The sequence below is a fragment of the Sciurus carolinensis genome, chromosome 4, assembly GCF_902686445.1.
Source record: "Sciurus carolinensis chromosome 4, mSciCar1.2, whole genome shotgun sequence".
Lineage (NCBI taxonomy): Eukaryota > Metazoa > Chordata > Mammalia > Rodentia > Sciuridae > Sciurus > Sciurus carolinensis.
In genome coordinates this window covers 124361580-124382181 of record NC_062216.1, presented here as the reverse complement: position 1 = coordinate 124382181, position 20602 = coordinate 124361580, and the positions used below count along the sequence as shown (strand labels likewise).

The 20602-nt window shown below is 35.6% G+C and overlaps 1 protein-coding gene across 2 annotated transcripts in view; it reads left to right on the top strand.

Moving 5' to 3' along the window:
• The window catches only part of Wif1 (WNT inhibitory factor 1), a 64920-nt gene that overhangs the window by 27643 nt on the left and 16675 nt on the right, over positions 1–20602 (top strand). For both annotated transcript variants that reach the window (XM_047547966.1, XM_047547965.1), the window contains exons 3-5: positions 9543–9651; positions 19407–19547; positions 20431–20526. In XM_047547966.1, the coding sequence (XP_047403922.1) occupies positions 9543–9651; positions 19407–19547; positions 20431–20526 (346 nt within the window). The remainder of the gene's footprint in view (positions 1–9542; positions 9652–19406; positions 19548–20430; positions 20527–20602) is intronic.

The window sequence follows — 20602 nt, the reverse complement described above, 5'->3', positions numbered from 1 at the left end:
CATAAACTTCTCCCTGTCAGTAGAATCAGAAGCTAATGCCATTTCATCACAACAATGTGTTCTCGAAAGCACTGGGTTTATGCTTCTGGATGCTTCTCAGTGGGCCATTCGTTCATTCATTCAGCACACACTTTTCAGATCCCTTGCTTGTGCACAGTGTTAAGTGAGACTTCATTAATGTGTTGGAAAAAAATATAATCCCATTCTTTTCCATAAGGAATCCAAAATTTAGATGAGAATATATAATATACACATACACAAACTTGAATAATTATATTTGGTGGTATATGTTTAAGGACCAAGCTGCTGTATGTTCAGTGAAGTTCTGCAGAGGTGAAATCACTGGAGGTAGGTGTGCTATGGCATCAAGCAGGCCAGCTAAGCTCTGCAGGATGATCCCTGTTGGGGAGTAGTAAGGGATAAAGAAAACTTGAAGCCAGACTATGGATACACTTACCAAGCTAAATGCCTTATTCTAGAGATAAGAGGAGATAGGAAAAAACTGTGACATGGCAAAGTGATGTTTTAATTAGATTTATTGTTTTATATTATGACAGATATTTTAATAAGAAAGGCAAGCAGTTACTTTAAAACATTTTATAAAAATGCCATATGAAGAAGTAAAGGGTAAATTAAAGGGATACGAATAGGAAAAGAAGAACTCAAACTATCCCTATTTGCTGATGATATGATTATATACTTAGAGGAACCAGGAAATTCCACCAGAAAACTTTTAGAACTCATAAGTGAATTCAGTAAAGTAGCAGGATATAAGATCAATGCACATAAATCTAATGCATTTTTATACATAAGTGATGAATCTTCAGAAAGAGAAGTTAGGAAAACTACCCCATTCACAATAGCATCAAAAAAAACAAAATACTTGGGAATCAATCTCACAAAAGAGGTGAAAGACCTCTACAATGAGAACTACAGAACACTAAAGAAAGAAATTAAAGAAAACCTTAGAAGATGGAAAGATCTCCAATGTTCTTGGATAGGCAGAATTAATATTGTCAAAATGGCCATACTACCAAAAGTGCTATACAGATTCAATGCAATTCCAATTAAAATCCCAATGATGTACCTTACAGAAATAGAACAAGCAATTATGAAATTCATCCGGAAGAATAAAAAACCCAGAATAGCTAAAGCAATCCTTGGCAGAAAGAGTGAAGCAGGGGGTATTGCAATACCAGATCTTCAACTCTACTACAAAGCAATAGTAACAAAAATGGCATGGTATTGGTACCAAAATAGAAAGGTGGATCAATGGTACAGTATAGAGGACACGGACACAAACCCAAATAAATACAATTTTCTCATACTAGACAAAGGAGCCAGAAATATGCAATGGAGAAAAGATAGCCTCTTCAACAAATGGTGCTGGGAGAATTGGAAATCCATATGCAACAGAATGAAACTAAACCCATATCTCTCACCATGCACGAAACTAAACTCAAAATGGATTAAGGACCTCAGAATCAGATCAGAGACCTTGCATCTTATAGAAGAAAAAGTAGGTCCAGAGCTTCAACATGTCAGCTTAGGACCAGAGTTCCTCAACAGGACTCCCATAGCACAAGAAATAAAAGCAAGAATTAATAACTGGGATAGATTCAAACTAAAAAGCTTTCTCTCAGCAAAGGAAACTATCAGCAATGCGAAGAAAGAGCCTACAGAGTGGGAGAAAATCTTTGCCAATCATACTTCAGATAGAGCACTAATCTCCAGAATCTATAAAGAACTCAAAAAATTCTACACCAAGAATGCAAATAATCCAATCGACAAATGGGCTAAGGAAATGAATAGACACTTCACAGAAGAAGATCTACAAGCAATCAACAAACATATGGAAAAATGTTCAACATCTCTAGTAATAAGAGAAATGCAAATCAAAACCACCCTAAGATTCCATCTCACCCCAATTAGAATGGCGATTATCAAGAATACAAGCAACAACAGGTGTTGGTGAGGATGTGGGGAGAAAGGTACACTCATACATTGCTGGTGGGGCTGCAAATTAGTGCAGCCACTCTGGAAAGCAGTGTGGAGATTCCTTAGAAAACTTGGAATGGAACCACCATTTGACCCAGCTATCCCACTCCTCGGCCTATACCCAAAGGACTTAAAATCAGCATACTACAGAGATACAGCCACATCAATGTTCATAACTGCTCAGTTCACAATAGCCAGATTGTGGAACCAGCCTAGATGTCCTTCAATTGATGAATGGATAAAGAAACTGTGGTATATATATACAATGGAATATTACTCAGCCATAAAGAATGATAAAATTATGGCATTTGCAGGCAAATGGATGAAATTGGAGAATATCATGCTAAGTGAGATAAGCCAATCTCAAAAAACCAAAGGACAAATGATATCGCTAATAAGTGAATGATGACACATAATGGGGGGTGGGAGGGGTTAGTGTTAGGGTTAGAGTTAGGTTTAGGGAGGGGGGCAAGAATGGAGGAAGGAAGGACTGTATAGAGGGAAAAGAGGGGTGGGAGGGGTGGGGGGGAAGGGAAAAAAATAACAGAATGAATCAAACAACATTACCCTATGTAAATTTATGATTACACAAATGGCATGCCTTTACGCCATGTACAAACAGAGAAACCACATGTATCCCATTTGTTTACAATAAAAAAAAAGAAGTAAAGGGTAGGTTAGGGTTGAAACAGTGGGGGTGAAAGGACAGGACATAATCAAAAGATAACATGAAAAGGAAAAGGATCAGATTTTGGTGCCTGATTATGAAGACATGAGACAGAGGCAAGAAACAAAATGACTCTTGAAGTTCAGTAACTTTGTTCTTAGAAAAATAACATTACTGTTGATAGATATAAAGAAATCAGCAGGTCTTAGAAGACAATGAACTAGGCTCTGTGAGTGTGAGCATGCACACAAGGCAGAAGACAAGAGTCCGTACTTTAGAAGAAGGGTGTGAATAGTTCATGTTAAACATTGTTAGTAAGCTTTGAATTACTACAATGAAATAACAAAGACAACTAACTTATTAGAAAAATGTTCTTATTTAGCTCAATAAAGTTTAAGATTGAGTGGCCTCATGGGACTGGACTTCAGGAAAGGGCACATACCTTGTAGGAGCAGGTACATCTGCTTGATTGTTCAAATTATGAGTCAAAAGCAGACATAGAAAGACAGATCAGGGTCCCACAATCTTCTTCGAAGTCATGTTCCCAGTAACCTAAGGGACATTCACAAGGATCCACCTCATAGTGTTTCTGTCATCTCACAGCAGTACCACCCTGGGGACCAAGCCTAATTACATGGTCCTTTGAGGGTTTCCAACCATAACAAACATCCTTGCTCAAAAGGATAACCTGTAAGTGTTTGAGTGTTATGACAATATGAAGAGAGATGGACAAAGGCCTGAGAAGTCTAATGAAGGTCAGTAAAGGTAAAATCACTGGAATATAGATATGGCAATAACTTAGTCATGGCTAGAGCTTAGTAATTTTCTCTGATTGTGGGCTAAGAGGAGGAATTTCCTTTCTTGGAAAACCAAGAAAGGGGATAAGAATCAGCAGAGCATCATACTATCCAAAGTTGATGAGTTTTGAATTTGAAGGATGAAATTTTGCAGAGAGGTAAGAAGAATGCTGAAGAAGAATGTGAGATCTGGCAATTTTTGGTCCAAATATCCAGGCATCAGATTATCTTAAGCATTGGGCATGTTTATTCATTTATTCTGGGGCTTTAACATTGCCTTATTTTCCTTTGTTGTTTATTTTAGAAAATTTCTTCTTGCCCTCCACATACAGTGTAGAAGCTATTTTATATTCTTTTAGTACTTCTTATACTCAGTACCCTAATAATCTGAGTTCACTTGTATGGTATAATAATAGTAGACAGTTGTGAGATTAGATGAAGTGACTAGAGAATAGTAAACACTTAACAAAAATTATTTAAATTTTCAAATCATCTGGTTTCTATATATTTTTTCTATCTATAAATGCCTGAAATTTCCTTTGACCAAAGATGGCACCTTTGATGTTTGACTATCCTCCCATGAACACTTAGGTCAACAACCTGATATGTGAAGTTAAAAGAGATTTGAGAGTCATGGTTTTATGAAAGACTGAGTCTTAAACTCAGAGAGGTTCCTTCAGTTATTCTGTTGATTGGATCAACTATAGAGCATGAACTCAGAACTTCGAAGGTGGAAAAGAAACACTGGAATCTCTTCATTCCTCCTGATGGTTAATGTGATGCTCCTTTCTCCATGTCTACTCCACAATAGAGCGCTAGAGCTAAGGCCTCAGGATTGTCTTGTTTTGCTGTTTAAATGATGTCTTCATCTATTCTGGAAGAAACAACCTTAATTTCAGCCTAGTCAATTGGAAGGAAGATAAGTGGCCTCCAGCACTCTCCACTTGATAACATTTGGGTGTCTTTTATACTTCTCCATGAACAGAAAATTTACTGCATGGCAAACCAGGCCAGCAAAATTTTTCAGCAACTTAATTTAGGAGTGAATTATTCTCCTGAATAGGCCTATTCTTTGTTTGAATACAAAGCAATCTTTTCATGCATTTCCCAAATAATCACCCTGCTTGCCTCTACCTGAGTTTCCACAAATGTCATTTAATATAACAAAATGTACTTTTTCCTAATGGATGTTTTAGACTCTCCAATATAACTTCTCTACTACATTTTATGCTCTGAGTTCCTTTTATCTAAGTAATAAATCTGCAATTTGTACAACTTGTTCCCAAACTTTAAAGCTAGTTTTCTGTTCTCCTTGGCTTAGAATTTAGGTTTTATTTGCCTCCAAATAAGTTTTTCCAATGGAGACATGGGGTCTAGGAACATTTATTTCATTATAAAGGAAGTAAAAATGGAAAGTTCTGTCTAGAAGTTAGAATACAGTATAAATTGATCATTCATTTCATTGGCCAATTTTATGACTTTTTACTTAAACCCATAAGTTAAATTAAGAATGTATTTATTCTCTATGTTGTGGCAATGATAGCATTACATGGTGTCGATGGTTTGGGTAGATCTTTGTACATTGGCAAATGAACATCAGAGGCAAAAGATTGGTCTGTTTCTAAGTGGCTTTCAAGTTAGAATTTTTAAGAAGCAGTAAAAACAGCACATGGACAAAACTTTGAGAAAATATATAACAAGTGTAAAGGGGATTATGTATTTCAAAGATTCAAGTCCCATTACCACCTTTAGTAAGGGCTGGGGAGGTAGCTCAGTTGGTAGAGTGCTTGCCTTGCATGCACAAGGCCCTGGGTTCAATCCCCAGCACTGGATAAATATTGTTAGCTACTCTTTTGATGGATGAAGGATTAATATCTAGAATATATAAAGCAAAAAAAAGCAAAAACCCAATTAATAAGTGGGAAAATGAATGAAACAGACAATTCTCAAAAGAAAAAAATAATACAAATGGTCGACACATATATGAAAAAATGTTCAACATCATTAGCAAGTAGGAAATGGAAATCAAAACCACACTGAGATTTTATCTCATGCCCTTAGGAATGTCAGTCATCAAGAATACAAACAATAATACATGCTGGAGAAGTTGTGGAAGAAAGGAACACTTTTACACTTTTTGTGGGATTGTAAATTAGTACAACTATTATGGAAATCAATATGGAGGGTCCTCAAAAGATTAGGCATGGAACCACCATAATGACCCAATTATACCACTCCTCAGTATTTATCCTAAAGAATGAAAGTCAGCATACTATAGCAATACATGCACACCCATGTTTACAGCAGCACAATTCACAATAGCCAGACTATGGAACCAGCCTAGGTATCCATCAAGGATAAATGGATAAAGAAAATGTAATATATATACCCAATGAAGTTTTTTCAACCATAAATAAAAACAGAATTATGTCATTTTTTTAGGAAAGTAGATGGAACTTGATACCATTATGTTAAGTGAAATAAGCCATACTGAGAAGGTCAAGGGTTGTATGTTTTCTCTCATATATAGAAGCTAGAGAGGAAAAAGGAAAAGAAAGGTGGGGGATGGGATCCCATGAAAGTCAAAGGGCCCCTCGGGTAGGAAGAGGGAAGCGGGGGGTATTGGCCAAATTATATTGTTTTATTGTGTGCATGTATGAACATGTAACAACAAATTCCATCTTTACATACAACTATAAAGCACCAATAAAAACTGTGGAGATTTTTTAAATTGTGTGTATAACAACTATTTACTTTTTATTGACTGCCCAGTGACCTTATGTTTTAATAAATTAAACATAAATAATTAATAAATTAATTAATTCACTCAAGTTTATTCCAGTAACTACTCTTTGCTGATAAGATACAAGGAAGAATACCTAAATGAGAAAAGGTCATCATTGTCCTGATTTCCTCAGTTTTTAACTCTGTCCTCTGATAATGCAAAGGTTCAGGAGTTTGTTTTTTAACAATAATTTTGTTATTGCTAACTGAAATTCAGCTAATAAATGTCCATTTTTCCTGCTATAAAAATTATCTAAAGAAGAAACAGTTTGACCAGTTTTTGCCTGGAACAGTCTTTGATAGTCTTAGAACTGCATTAGAAAAATCTTGATGTGTGCTGCTTCTCAAAGAAACCAAAGAGACATACTAAAACCTGTGGAAACTTGTTATTGATAAGATTAGAATACTGACCATCCAGAAAAATCCATTAAACCTGGCTGCATAATGTTTTAGTGTCATGTCACTGTTACCGATAAACTTTCAGACACTGAATATGATGGATTTAATGCTTCCTAGTCTACTTTATGTGACCATATGAAGACCTGAGGTTTCCTTAAAGTTATATTTCTGGGCTCTCAGTGAAATTCTTTCAGTTCTAAATTCTTTGAACACCAAAACTTTTTTAATTGGTTCTTTTTAGTCATATATTACATTAGGATTCATTTTGACAAAATTATGAAAGCATAGAATATAATTTGTTCTAATTCAGTCTCTATTATTTATCCCTTCCCTCTTTTCCTCCCTCCCCTTGTTCCCTTTCCTCAACTCTACTGATCTCTTTGCTATTTACTTTCTTTTATTAGTGTCTTGTGGATCGATATATGAAACTTTTGAAAGAGACATTTGGAAACTACTTTAATCTGATCATTATCTTGAAGCACACTGCAAGAGATTTAAATAAAATTGTCACATGAGCATAGCTGCCCTAAATAGAAGGGTTGAGAATTAAACAGAATCAGTGATTATCATCAGCTATGCAGACTTAATAGCAGGGTACATGATGAATGCTTATTTTTAAATAAATGCATTAATTTCACTATAAAAGGTATAAAACCACATATAGAAAATCTGAAAAAGAGAGAAAGGGAATAAAACCCCAACAACTATTAATTCTATTTAATTGTTTTAATTTTGGTGATTCATCTTTTTCTTATTAATAAATTTTTAACTAAAATCAGATTTCTTATTGAATTATCTTAGTTTTTATAAATGTAATTTAAAAGTGTCATCCATAGAAAGGTAGATTTAATTTATAATGAGACAAAGCTACTCAAAGATACGATTACGAGGTAGCAATGGTAACAATATATGGTATTTGAAGTTGGGGTTTCAGAGTTTTTGTGTTCTACCTACTCAGTTTTTCACAGTTATTACATGTATCATTAATAAAATGTTCAGAAGAAGTTGGGCACATAGTGTTTATTACACCTGTGTTAGTCGTGTTATTGTTGCTTCTTGTTACTATTATTACTGTACTTGGTAATATAAATAATGCAAGTGTAATGAATTATAATGGCATCCCACATTAAGTTCTTTCATAGTGGCAGTTAAATTGTGTTTTAGAGCAAATTATTAAATGATAAATATTATCTAGTATAGAGGGAAATAACAGCTGATAGAAGTTTTTAAAACACCTGTATTCATGAAAATGAGTCCACTTTTAATTCAAGCATTAATTTTCCTGCAGGGCCAGAAATACTATCCATTCTCTTTTTCAAAGGACTTTATTACAAATTGAATTACCTTTTCTTACATTAATTTCATCAAATTTTCTTCGGATCTCGGCCTTTCCTTAGAGTAGGAATCATATCTGTCTTATGACCCTTTTTCCTCGGGTCCCTCCTAGTGGATGAACTAATAAACTAATTTATGAAACTGTTGCTACCAAGGGAATGGTTCACAGTGGTCTTCTGGAACCATTGCCACAACTCAGACGGGGATGCAGTGGGGGATTTGGTCAATGACGTTGTTCCTTTGGGTTTAGTGCAGTTGTAGACAATATCCCCATAACAACTGAGATTTCCCTCTTTGCATTATTAGCCTCCTATGAAGTCCTTAATGCCTACTGCCTTAGATACCATGATTTAAAGCAGAAAGTCATTTGGATGTCCACCATGCATCTTTTAATATCTTCCATGTTGGAAAATAAAATTTATACGGTATGTAGGAAAGATCCTATTCCTTTTAAACCTTCTTTTAGCCTATGTTTATGTAATTAATTACTTTAATTAACCCATCCAAATTCTGGATATCTGCATAGATGACTGCAAAACCACTCAACTTGCCTGTCATGTTGACATTTGTGTTCTTGATTGATTGTTCTGTTCCTAAGCAAGAACATGTTGTCTCCAGTACAAACCCTTTTAATAAAAGGATTTAGAATCATTTAAGCATCAAAACTCTGTAGTGAGATTATGTATCACTACCTTCATCATTCATGGTCCTGTGAGTCTCAACTAGTGACTTAATGGAAAAATGAAAATATTTACATCATAAAGTTTTATGGCTTGTCATATTGTATTGGTGTTTTTTTGCATTTTCAGGCTTTTTGCTCTATAATTAAACCGAGACTTTAAATATAAACTTCTCAAGGGAATGAAAGAGGAAAATAAATGTTAACAGCAAGATCATTAATTTTGACCTTTAACATCTTCTTTTGCCAATAGGTTGCTGTTTTCCTTATCCCTGTATTACAGATCTACAGATTCTGATCAAAAGACGCATTTCAGGGACTGGGGTTGTTGCTTGGGGCTGGGATTGTGGTTTGATGGTAGAGCGTTTGTCTAGCACATGTGAGGCACTGGGTTTGATCCTCAGCACTACATAAAAATAAATAAATAAAATAAAGGTATTGTGCCCATCTACAACTAAAAATATTTTTAAAGACACATTTCAGATTTTAAAAGAATTAAAAACTGATCCAAAAAGCTGAAACGGATTTTCTAAGGGTGAACCAATAGTTGTTTTGACATCACTTATTTCCTTAAGAGCATTTTCCCCTCAATTCTTTCATTAGACAGCAACAAAATAAGACTGTTAAAAGACCATCTTTTGTGGACGTTCTAGATGAACATTCTCAATGTTTTAAATAAATCATCTTTCCAAACACAGGGTCAAATTTGGTAGCTACAAAACACAGAGAGTGAGTTATGTCTGTACAGCATCTTAGATGTCAGAGGCTCCAGAGCTCACATGGGGACAATTATCACTCTTCCATTAGATGAATAATGTGTTGGAAGTGCCTTCTCATTCTCTCTGGTTTCCATGGTTCTCACTGTCCTTACCTTTTGTTGTAGGCAGAATACTTCTATGAATTCCTGTCCTTACGTTCCCTGGACAAAGGCATCATGGCAGATCCAACTGTCAATGTCCCTCTGCTGGGAACAGTGCCTCACAAGGCATCAGGTGGGTGATCTTTGCCTTGGAGAAAACTTTACACTTAAAATGTAATGGTGATGAGAGTAATATTCAGAACCCAAATGTCATCCATCAGAGGGAAGGTCCTGAAGAGAGCTATTGAGTTCAGGTCAACCCAACTGTGATTGTTCAGGTAAGGATTAGGATGAGAGTGAAGAAATGATGGTTTTATAGTTTTCTAAAACCTCAGAATAGTCTCAGCCCATACCGAGCTCATAAACAACTCCAGATTGACAACGAAAAGGAAGGAAGAACTAAGAAAATAAACACACCTAGTGAGATTCATTCAGCCAGTAAGTATGGTTTCATGTACTACACATAACGTGGCAAAAATTCAAAGTAAATGACTGGAGGCACCTTCCAGAAAGTTTGCATGGTATTAAATAGGAATTTGAATGAAAGAAGAGACAAGGAAAAGTGGAAAAAAGGGATTCAGATTCCATCATCCTTCTTTACTAAGAAAATAATAGTTTATAATATTTGTTTTCAGTTTTTCATCTTATGTGATACCCAGTCATGCATTCTCTAATCTGAGTACTTTAAGACCAGAATTATAGCTTCATTTTATAAATTAGGAAATGAATACCTATGAGGTTTAACTGACTTTCCCAAATTCAAATATTAGTAATAAATAGTGGGAGTTGAGAATAAAACCCAGGATTTCAGATTTTTAGAAAGAGATGGAGATCATGCATGTGAACACATTTTGTATTTCCTTCTAGTCTTATTTAATGAATGTATATTTTTGTATAATTATAGAAATATATAGTTTTGCATCATGATTTTTTTCCTTTTAACATTTTGTCATAAGCATTTTCCCATGTCATTTATACATTTTTATATATACATATTTTTATTTTTTGATTCATTATACACAAATGGGGTACAACTTTTCATTCCTCTGATTATACACGAGTAGAGTCACAACATTTGTGTAATCGTGTATGTACATAAGGTAATGATGTTTGTCTCATTTCATTATCTTTCCTCCACTCCTCTTCACCCCTCATTTCCCTCTACACAATCCATTCTTCCTCCATTCTTCCCTTACCTCCTCCCTTCTCTCCATTATGTATCATTATCCACTTGTCAGAGAAATCATTCAACCTTTGGATTTTGGGGATTGGCTTATCTCACTTAGCATGAGATAATTCCATCCAGTTACCTGCAAATGCCATAATTTTATTCTTCTTTATGACTGAATAATATTCCATTGTGTATATATACCACAGTTTCTTTATCCATTCATCTATTGAAGGTCATATAGGTTGATTCCACAATGTAGCTATTGTGAATTGAGGTGCTATAAACATTGATGTGGCTGTGTCACTGTAGTGTGCTGATTTTAAGTCCTTTGGGTATAGACCAAGGAGTGGGATAGCTGGGTCAAATGGTGACTCCATTCATTTATAAATTTTTTCAAAAGTTCTTTTTAGATGTTCTTATAAGCCATTAAAGTGTCCTTTACAATATTCTATTTTGCAGATATACCATAATTTGACGGTTCCCTTATTATTTACTAATGAGATTGTTTTTAGAGTTTGCATGCTAGAAATATCACAATAAACATACTTTTAAAAGTAATAGATGGTAACTTCCAAAAGGGCAGGAGCCCTATTTGCATTATTCACCATGGTACTTAGCGTGAGGCCCAGCAAAGAGCAGGCACACAGAAAGTAATTGTTAGATTAATGTGTACACCAAAATCTTGGTGCTTATCTCATTATTTTGTTCAAATAGATTCTTAGAAGTAGAATTATTGTGTCAAAGGACATGAACCATGAACTTTTTAAAAGGCTCTTAAATTGCCACAATGCAATTATTACTTTCCATAAAAGTTGTACCTGTTGGTACCGTGGCTAACAGTGTGAGAGAGTGCCTGGCTTACTGTAATCTCATCAATATAGGTCATTAATCATGTTAACCACTTTGCTGATTTAGAAAGTGAAAAGAAGTTTTTTCACAGCATACTTTTAATTTGACTATTTAAAAAATTTCTGAGATAGGACATACTTACTTGAATCTAGTAGACAATACAAGATACCTATGTACCAGGCTTATTTTTATATTAGAATAATGATGCTCTTACTTGGTTGGCAAAGCTTGTCATATATAGATTGTCTTTAACAAACTTTTTCAAATTATCATTTATATTTTTTAATTTTATTTTTTGGAGGAAGGGATCAAATTCCGTGTTGCCAAAAGTATATTTTCTTTTGCAAGTTTTTAATTCCTAGTCCAGGGAGCAATAAAGTGATACCTGACACATGCTTTTATTATTTTATAAAAATTTATTTTGTCAATAGCATGAAGCAGGGCTCTCACCCAGATTTATTTTTGGATCATCAGCTTTTCTGATTCATGATATGTGTCTTTGTTCACTTTAAGGTCTTCTATACATAGAAAGAACTTAGTTATAGCTTACTGTTTATTTTAGTATTGTAATAGTTGCAACTTTATAGTGTCTTAAAATAGTTGGTAATAAACCTTTTTTTAGAAGAAAATTTTAATCTTATTCTTCTATAAGAACGTTAGAATAGTTTTGTCAGATATCAAATGAAAGTCGCTTTAGGAGCTAAGTCTATAAAGACCCAGAAATCGGGCACCTTCCCAAAGGATGTTTTCAGGTTGCTGTGATCTGTCCTCCCAGTGGATCTGCATTGCTGCATTCCAGTGTTGTAAGAGCTGAGAACTAAATAAACAGTTTCTCTAGTTTTCTGGCATAAGTGCCATCATGAATGTAGTCAGGAAAAGTATGACTTTAGTTCTCTCTGATCATCTCAATGCTGTAGTGACTGGCAGCCTTCCCAGGGGATTTACTACCCATCTAGATGGATTTGGAATTCTGCATGAAGGAATGAGTGCTTGTGTTCTGAAGATTTATTCACCTGACATTTGTAACCCCAAGGACATAGACATCCTATTCTAGAGGTGTGGATATCCCAATTCTACTCAGAGGGCATTGATGGGGCTTTATTACATCATGGAGACAAGAAAGACACTCCAGTTCCCAAGTTCTTGGAATATGATCATTACTTAGCCTCCTACATTGTCACATGGTGTTCCTTTTTAGTCAAAGATAATTTTATATAAAATTTTTCTTGATCATAATTTTTGACCTTTTTTTTAAGGAGCCAGGAGTAAAATAAATGTATGGCATGTCTCTCAATTTCCAATTTGTATTTTTGAAATTTTTTTTGTCTTTTTCTGATTATTAAAGGAACTGAAGATCAATGCAACCTATTAAAATGAATTAATTAAATTACAGTTATATCTGATAAGCTACCAGTAAATCTTGCATCTTTGGATTTCTAATTAAGTGCTTTTAACCTAGTTAAAAGAAGTCCAAAATTCTACTTCTCCACATTGAACATGATGTGAGAATGTTTTAATAGCTCATGTTTATATTAAACATCAATTTCTCCCACCAGCTCAGGAGGCTGAGGCAGGAGGATCGTGAGCTCAAAGCCAACCTCAGTAACTCAGCAAGGTCCTAAGCAACTCAGTGAGACCCTGTCTCTAAATACAATATAAAAAAGGCTGGGGATGTGACTCAGTGGTAAAGCACCCCTGGGTTCAATCCCCAGTAGCAAAAACAAAACAAAAAAACAAACAAAAAAAAAACACGGCAATTTCTAATAATTCTGAAAATGTAGACTCATTAAAAATAGTGAAATTTAGAGGAAAAAGTGGATGATACTTGGAGCAAGATGAGATTAAGCTTTCTTCTGGGACCAGATGATGTGCTCACCTGGGTGTGTACACACACATGCACTTTTTTTAGAAGAACATGTAGGATTTGTTTGCAAAAATGCGGGTGCAAGAAGTTTATGGGAATTTTAGACGATCACAGGGTAGCTATTCATTAGTCTCATTAGCGCAGTCACCACAGTAGGAGAGGTGAAGGTACGTTGAATTATTAAAAAGTAACCAAATCAGTGTGTCTTTGCTCTTAAGCATCCAGGTAGCATTCATTATTCCATGGGGCTATTTTATACCCCCAAGCTGCTAAGCAGTTCTTTTATCCCACAGACTCCTATATGCCTGAACATTGCATTGAAAAAAAAAAAAGGAAAGAAAGAAAGAAAACTCTTGATCTTTAACAATTATGAAGTGCCTGCCTTCTGGCATCTGAAAAGAACAAAAACAGGAAATACAAACTGCAGGGTAGTTCAGTAAAATTACTGAGTTGTATAACAAAAAACAGTTTCCATAAAGCCAGGGCTTTGCCTCTTTGAACACTGTCTCTGTCATAACATGAAACCCACAGAGCAAGTGGTGTTTCTCAACTACAACTTTCAGGAATCCAGTGCGCTAATGTTGGAGGGACTGTCTCGTTGGTGGCCCCTGTTCTTAGCAGAATGTGTAGCCCAGAGTAGATGAGCAGTATTTGCTGAGACAATGAATGACTGTCAGGGCAGCTTGAAGAACTGATGGACATTTATGTTGGATAAATTCTAACCATGGAGTAGTTTATAATCCTGCAGTGTTGAGACCCAGCTCTCGCCTGCCTTTCTCATCTCTTCCCTTACTAGGCAGTACTCAAATGACTGAAGTTTGAGGCAGTATGAGCACAGTGCCCATCTCATTGTGGAAGAGGTATTCAATCAGAATACAATTGCACTTACTTCCAAATAACAGTTTATGTGCAACCAATTGTACATCATTGTGTACTTGAATGCCATGTGAGTTAAATTTAATCTGCTTTAGTTTGCCTAAATTCTTTTAATTCATTCAGTTTAGATCATACAACCTTGACTGCCTTGGAATTCCCAACATCTGGCTAATTTCATTTACTTTAGTAAAAGTGGTTCAGTACTCATTTGCCTGTTGCAAAGCACACCATGACTTTCCATTTTTTTCCCCCCTTGGAAGCAAAGTGCCTATGCTTTTTCTACCTTTGATGCCTTTCTTCTGGGTGTATGCTTCTTTTCAGATACATGCTGCTAATATTTTGTTCTCTGTACCTTCCAACATCAATGGTAAATTTCTGTCTCTGTGCGTGTGAGTGGTGTGTGTGCCTGAGTACATAAGGAGTGTGTCTCCCATAACCTATATTGGTTCTGTCAGTGACTTGTTTGGGACAAACAATAGGCTAGGGGCTAAGATGATAGAAAATAAATAAAAATTAGATATGGTCCTTGCCTTTGAAAATTTCATCTTTAGTAAAGCCACAGACCATAATGAAATCTTTGTACCACAATGAAGTTTTATATAGAGGTATTCATGAAATATCTAAGTGAAATTATTCAGGCAGGAGGTGTTTGGAAAGACTACAGAGAGCAAATATTATTTCATTTTGAAAGTTGAGTAGACAGACCCTGGGCAGAAAAGAAGAGAAAGAACATCTCAGGCAGCTGGGTATGTAGGCAGCGCACTGTGGACATGTACCACATATTTGAGGAACAGAGAAATACAGTCTGGGCAGCATAGAGGGTTCACAAAAGGCAATTAATGGAGATGAAGCTAACAAAGTCTAATTTTGTTTTGTTTTCTTTTAAAATGAAATTCTTTCAGAACTTTGAAGACATACTTGTAATTCTTATTACCTAACCTTTCTTATGCATCAAATTTATGTAAGCCAAAAGGAGGGCAAGCAGAGTTTCTACAACAGAAAAGAAAATTTCCATTTTATGTTTTACAATTAAAATATGGGCAAGTGCAATTACTATAATTTTCATGTCTTTTTTACTTTTGCTTTTGCCTTAAAAATGAGTTCATTGAAACCCATCGACGAGATACCTCTTAACTTCTAAAGTTTATTTCCTGGTTCTTTTCAAATCTTTCCATATTAGGGTTCAGATCACAACTATGTTTATATACTTCCTGTATCAGAAGAGATAAATATGTATAAATAAAACTTTTCCACTTGAGCTGGTAGGCTTTTTAATGGGTTTAATTTTTACTAGGTTTGAAATTATTCTACATAAATAAGATAAACAAAGATTTAAGGCCTGGAATGTGTTGGATCTTTAAAAGATAAAGGAAGAACTGAGTGCATTGCACATGCCTGTAATCCTAGCGGCTCTGGAGACTGAGGCAGGAGGATTGCAAGTTCAAAACCAGCCTCTGCAGCTTAGCAAGGCCCTGAGCAGCACAGTGAGACCCTGTTTCAAAATAAAAAATAAAATATAAATTTAAAAAGGTTGGGGATATGGCTCAGTAGTTAAGTGCCCTGGTACCAAAAATAAATAAATAGTGGACTGGGGATATAGCTCAGTTGGTAGAGTGCTTGCCTTGCAAGTACAAGGCCCTGGGTTCAATCCCCAGCACTGCAAAAGTAAATAAATAAATAAATAAATAAATAAATAAATAATGAAGAAGGAAAGTATTTCATACACTTCATGTTAATACTAGTAGTAATTGGATATGATTTTAGATTAGGAAAAAAATTCTGAGGGATATGATTTCTTTTGGTTTACTAAAAAGATGAAAGTACTACATCTTTAGTTATCTGCCAAAATTGCTTACAGTTTTTCTATTTAAAAACATAAAAGGCTGTTTTTCCACATTAGGCACAATCTGGTATAACTATGCTGTATGTGTGAAGTGCTTAACTACTTAACTACACCCCAGCCCTTTTTTATTTTTTGTTTTGAGACAGAGTCTTGCTAAGTTGTTTAGGGCCTTGCTCAATTGTTGAGGATAGCTTTGAATTTGCAATCCTCCTGCCTTAGCCTCTCTAGTCATTGGGATTACAGGCCACTGCACCCAGCTGTAAAATGCTTTGATAAGACTTTTTAAATGAAAGACACTTTTACACTTTTCTTTATTCAAATAAAAGAACTTTTCACATAAATTTTCCAAAACTTCTTTTAATAGCATTATTATTAATATTATGACTGACTGAGGAAACTTGGTCACAAAGAATTTAAACTACCCAAAATCAGTGGGTTATAGCAGAAGCAATTTTTACCTGATCTTTGTTTTAAACATTAGGCAGTATTCCCAGTTGACCTTTATGTACCTATTGTAAAATTAAAATATAGGAAATTCAGTAATATTAAGATAGAAAGTTAGAGGTAGAGAGATTATCAAAGAGATTATAATCAAAGAATGCAGTAGTTAGAGACCCAAAACAAACATTGCCACCACTTTTAATTCTAATTTAAGTTTGTATTTTTAAACGCATCTCAATTTCCACTTTACTTTTCTAACTTTTCAAGTGATTGAAATATTTTTCTATTATCTTCAAATTAGATCGCTGAAACTTAAACTCCACAAGGAGTTTTTAAATTTTGTTTTGTTCACTGAAGTAATGACTGGCACATAGCAGACATTCAATAAATATTTCTGGAATGGATAAACTCTATAATTTGTACTTAGAAAAGGGAATGGTTAACCTTGAAAACCCTAATGGAAATGACTTATGATGTATTTTCTTCATTGAACTTTCTATTTTATTTTGCATCCTTGTTTTTCTTCCCTGGGATTATGCACAGCCTTATTTTTTTAAAGTCATAAAGTCATTTTTTATAAGTTTATTTTATTTGTCTATTTGTTTATGTGGTGTTGAGGATCGAACCCAGTGCCTCACATGTGCTAGGCAAGTTCTCTACCACTGAGCCACAACCCCAACCCACACAGTCATATTTTTTAGCATCCCTGCAAGGGCAGGGAATTCTCTGAGTATGTTTTTTATTTTCATTGACATAGAGGCAATGTTAGCAACCACACACTTTCAAGCAAGCACTTCAAACCCTCTAGATGTTCCCTGACAACATCTGAAAACATCTGAATGTAGTTACAATTTAACCAGATTTGCAAATGGTCTGCTTTGAGCATATCTGAAGATGTAGAGGAACTACTAATTTTTATTTATTTCCCATACACCTAATAAGAAATTTTATTGATATTTGACATCAAAGATATGTTTTGAAGTTTGACTATGCTGACAAGGAGAAATGAGATGAGTTTCTGTACAAGCATCTTCTCTTCCACACCAAGATTCTGAAACCCAAAATAAAATTCAGGTGCCTTTCTAAAAGAATCTGGTGGGCTGCAAATTGGAGGCTGAATAAGGACCAGGAAAAAGATATACCTGGAATCCAGAAAAATTTGGATGATGGCAGTAAAGTTTGTGGTGAGAAAGATTCTACAAGCTCTGTTCTTAAGTATCCTTTTGTGTTCTTCCATCTTTTTACAGCTCAGAGCAATTATTGGTTTGCTGATGCATGCAGAAAATTCAAAAGAGGGTAAAGCTTCCTAACTGGTTAGTGTAAATGAGTTGGAAAAGCAAAAAAAAAAAAAAAAATTATTTATTGACTCCTTTATTTCCTTCTGAAATAGAAATCTCTATTAGTAGCTTCTTTTGTTTTTGTTTCTTTTATTTTTGTAAATGGGCATTGTCACATGTAGGATTTCCTTTAACCAAGGTTTTCAATGGATACAATTTTACTTTGGAACTTTGGGCACAATTTTTATTTTTCTCTCTCTTCTTACTTCTGTTAAAATGTCTGTATTTCCTTTTCATCATATACTCAATTATTTGCAAGGCTCAATTCTCAAGACTCAGGAACTAGAAATCTGTGTTGCTTTGGGAATGAGTCAGTGAAGGGCACTCACAATGCCAAAGTCTTCAGAGGGTTTTCTATTGTCGAGTACACTGCAAAGATTGTATGACCAGCTTGTGTCATACCAATTGGTGCAGCCCAATTTCCAGCTCAGTTCTCCTTTTAAACCCTGGAGGAAGGTTTATGTACCCTCTAAAGGGAGAGAATTTGTCTTGGTTTTGTATGGTTTGCCCAAGCATGGTCATAACCATACCTGCCACACAGAAGCAAAAAGAAGCAAAATCTCACCTATGTACCTACTGGCAATATTTCTTCTTATTCCTAGGGAAAACCTAGAGTCTAGTGGATCAGCTGGATCAGTCATTTCCAGTGGATGTTAGGATACCCAGTGGATCCTGGAAATTTGCATAGTCAGTCTCTCAGCCAATACTCATGTCTGATTTGCCCAGTTTCACCCAATGACTTATGCTTATTCCACAACTGCTGGCCTCCTCACATCTACGTACAGCAGTGTTTTTGTTTTCCACTCCCTGCTTTGTAGCTCTGTTGTCAACACCTACACATGCCCAGTGATCAACAGACCCACAAGGAAGAAGTGGCTCCTTATTAGGAACCATTCATTAAAAGCCCATCCAGGAGATGATTTCATCACACCGAACACTTCTTCATATTAACGAGTTAGCCTGAGAAAATATGAACTTCATTAACTCCATCCAATGATTGGAGTCTCATCTGAGTTGTAGAAAATGTTCAAAGAAGATAATTTGTGACTTTCAATCACACAGCCTAAAAATAAACTAGGGGGTATCACTCACAGAGTTTTTTTATTGAATTATGGAATCTAGCTCTTTTTGGATGACGAAGGTGCCCACGAAATTTCTTCTCCCTAATTAATAAATTTATGCTTCCTTTTTGTACCCTTAATTTCTGGAGAAAATATTTTGCTTTTTCAAAGATAATACAAGCTCAGACTGTCAACAAAATATTCCCCAGTTCTGCGTTAGTAGAGTACAATTTAATGAGTGTCATCCATCCTTTCTCCACCCAGCATAGTACACGAGTTATGTGAAGAATGCCCAGATGATCAAAATACAGTCTGTACTCCAGTAAGGTTACAAGAAAGTCATGAAAATGTGAACATTTTTGCTTTGTTCTTTGTGTCTCTTCCCAAGATTTCTGTAAAACCGGAATCATCTGTTTCCCGATACTCTTTTCCTCTTTTTCTTTTAGTCGTTCAAGTTGGTTTCCCATGTCTTGGGAAACAAGATGGGGTGGCAGCATTTGAAGTGAATGTGATTGTAATGAATTCTGAAGGCAACACCATCCTCCAGACACCTCAAAATGCTATCTTCTTTAAAACATGTCAGCAAGGTAAGTATTGACTCAAGAGGCTCAAAAGGATTCCAGGTGTGATTATGACAAAAAATTTGTTCCACTTTTTTTTGATAATTATAACCACACTAATAGGAGGGAGGATGGGAAACACAGGGTTCAGTGACAGTACTAAGACAGATTTTTCTCTGGTTTTGACGTCACTTAACAATTTTAGCAACTCCAATACCGGTTCAAAATGCCCTCCCTTTTTCCTGCTTTTATAATACATTTGAGAGTCTCCAGTGGTATTTTTCCCTTTTGTTCTTTGTTTCTTCAGTGTAAGGGCCAGTCATTACCAGCACTTTTCACCTGTCAAAGGCAACACTAGCCATACCCATGCCAAAAACTTGATGCCAATCACATCTAAGGAGGACAGGATGTCACTATCACTCCAGTGTCCCTCTGGACCAAGGCTCACTCAGAACCTCCCTGTAGTGCCCTGGGTATCCATTAAGCATGGAAGTCTGACTTCTTTTCCATCTGTTTTCTGTACAAAATTTAAGCTCTGAAGCCTGTCAGTGCTCTTAAGATGTACCAAAAAATTCATGCCATTCTCTAAAAGTGACTCTTGAGGGCAATAGCATTCATTCTTCTACAGTGTGAATTTAAGGTAGGTTGATAGGTAGGGATGAAGGCAAGATAAAATTTGCTTTAACTTTGTCCAAGAGCCCCTACCGTTGGAAGCAGGATTGCAAGAGGCAAAATCTTAAAGATTTAGAGAAATCCAAATGGTGTACGGAGAATGAAGTAAAAGTATCTGGGCACTCAATCAATCATGGTGATGGTACACTAAAATAAAAATGATCACTAATATATCACATTGGCTGTGACCCATCATGATTCCAAGGGTACCCAAATACCTTGTTTCTCTTTGGTGCAGCTGAGTGCCCAGGAGGGTGTCGAAACGGAGGCTTTTGTAATGAAAGAAGAATCTGCGAGTGTCCTGATGGATTCTACGGGCCTCACTGTGAGAAGGGTAAAGATCAGAAACTGGCATCTCTTGTTTGCTTCCTGATGAACATGATGTCCCAGAGCCCCACATGGGTTTTTAA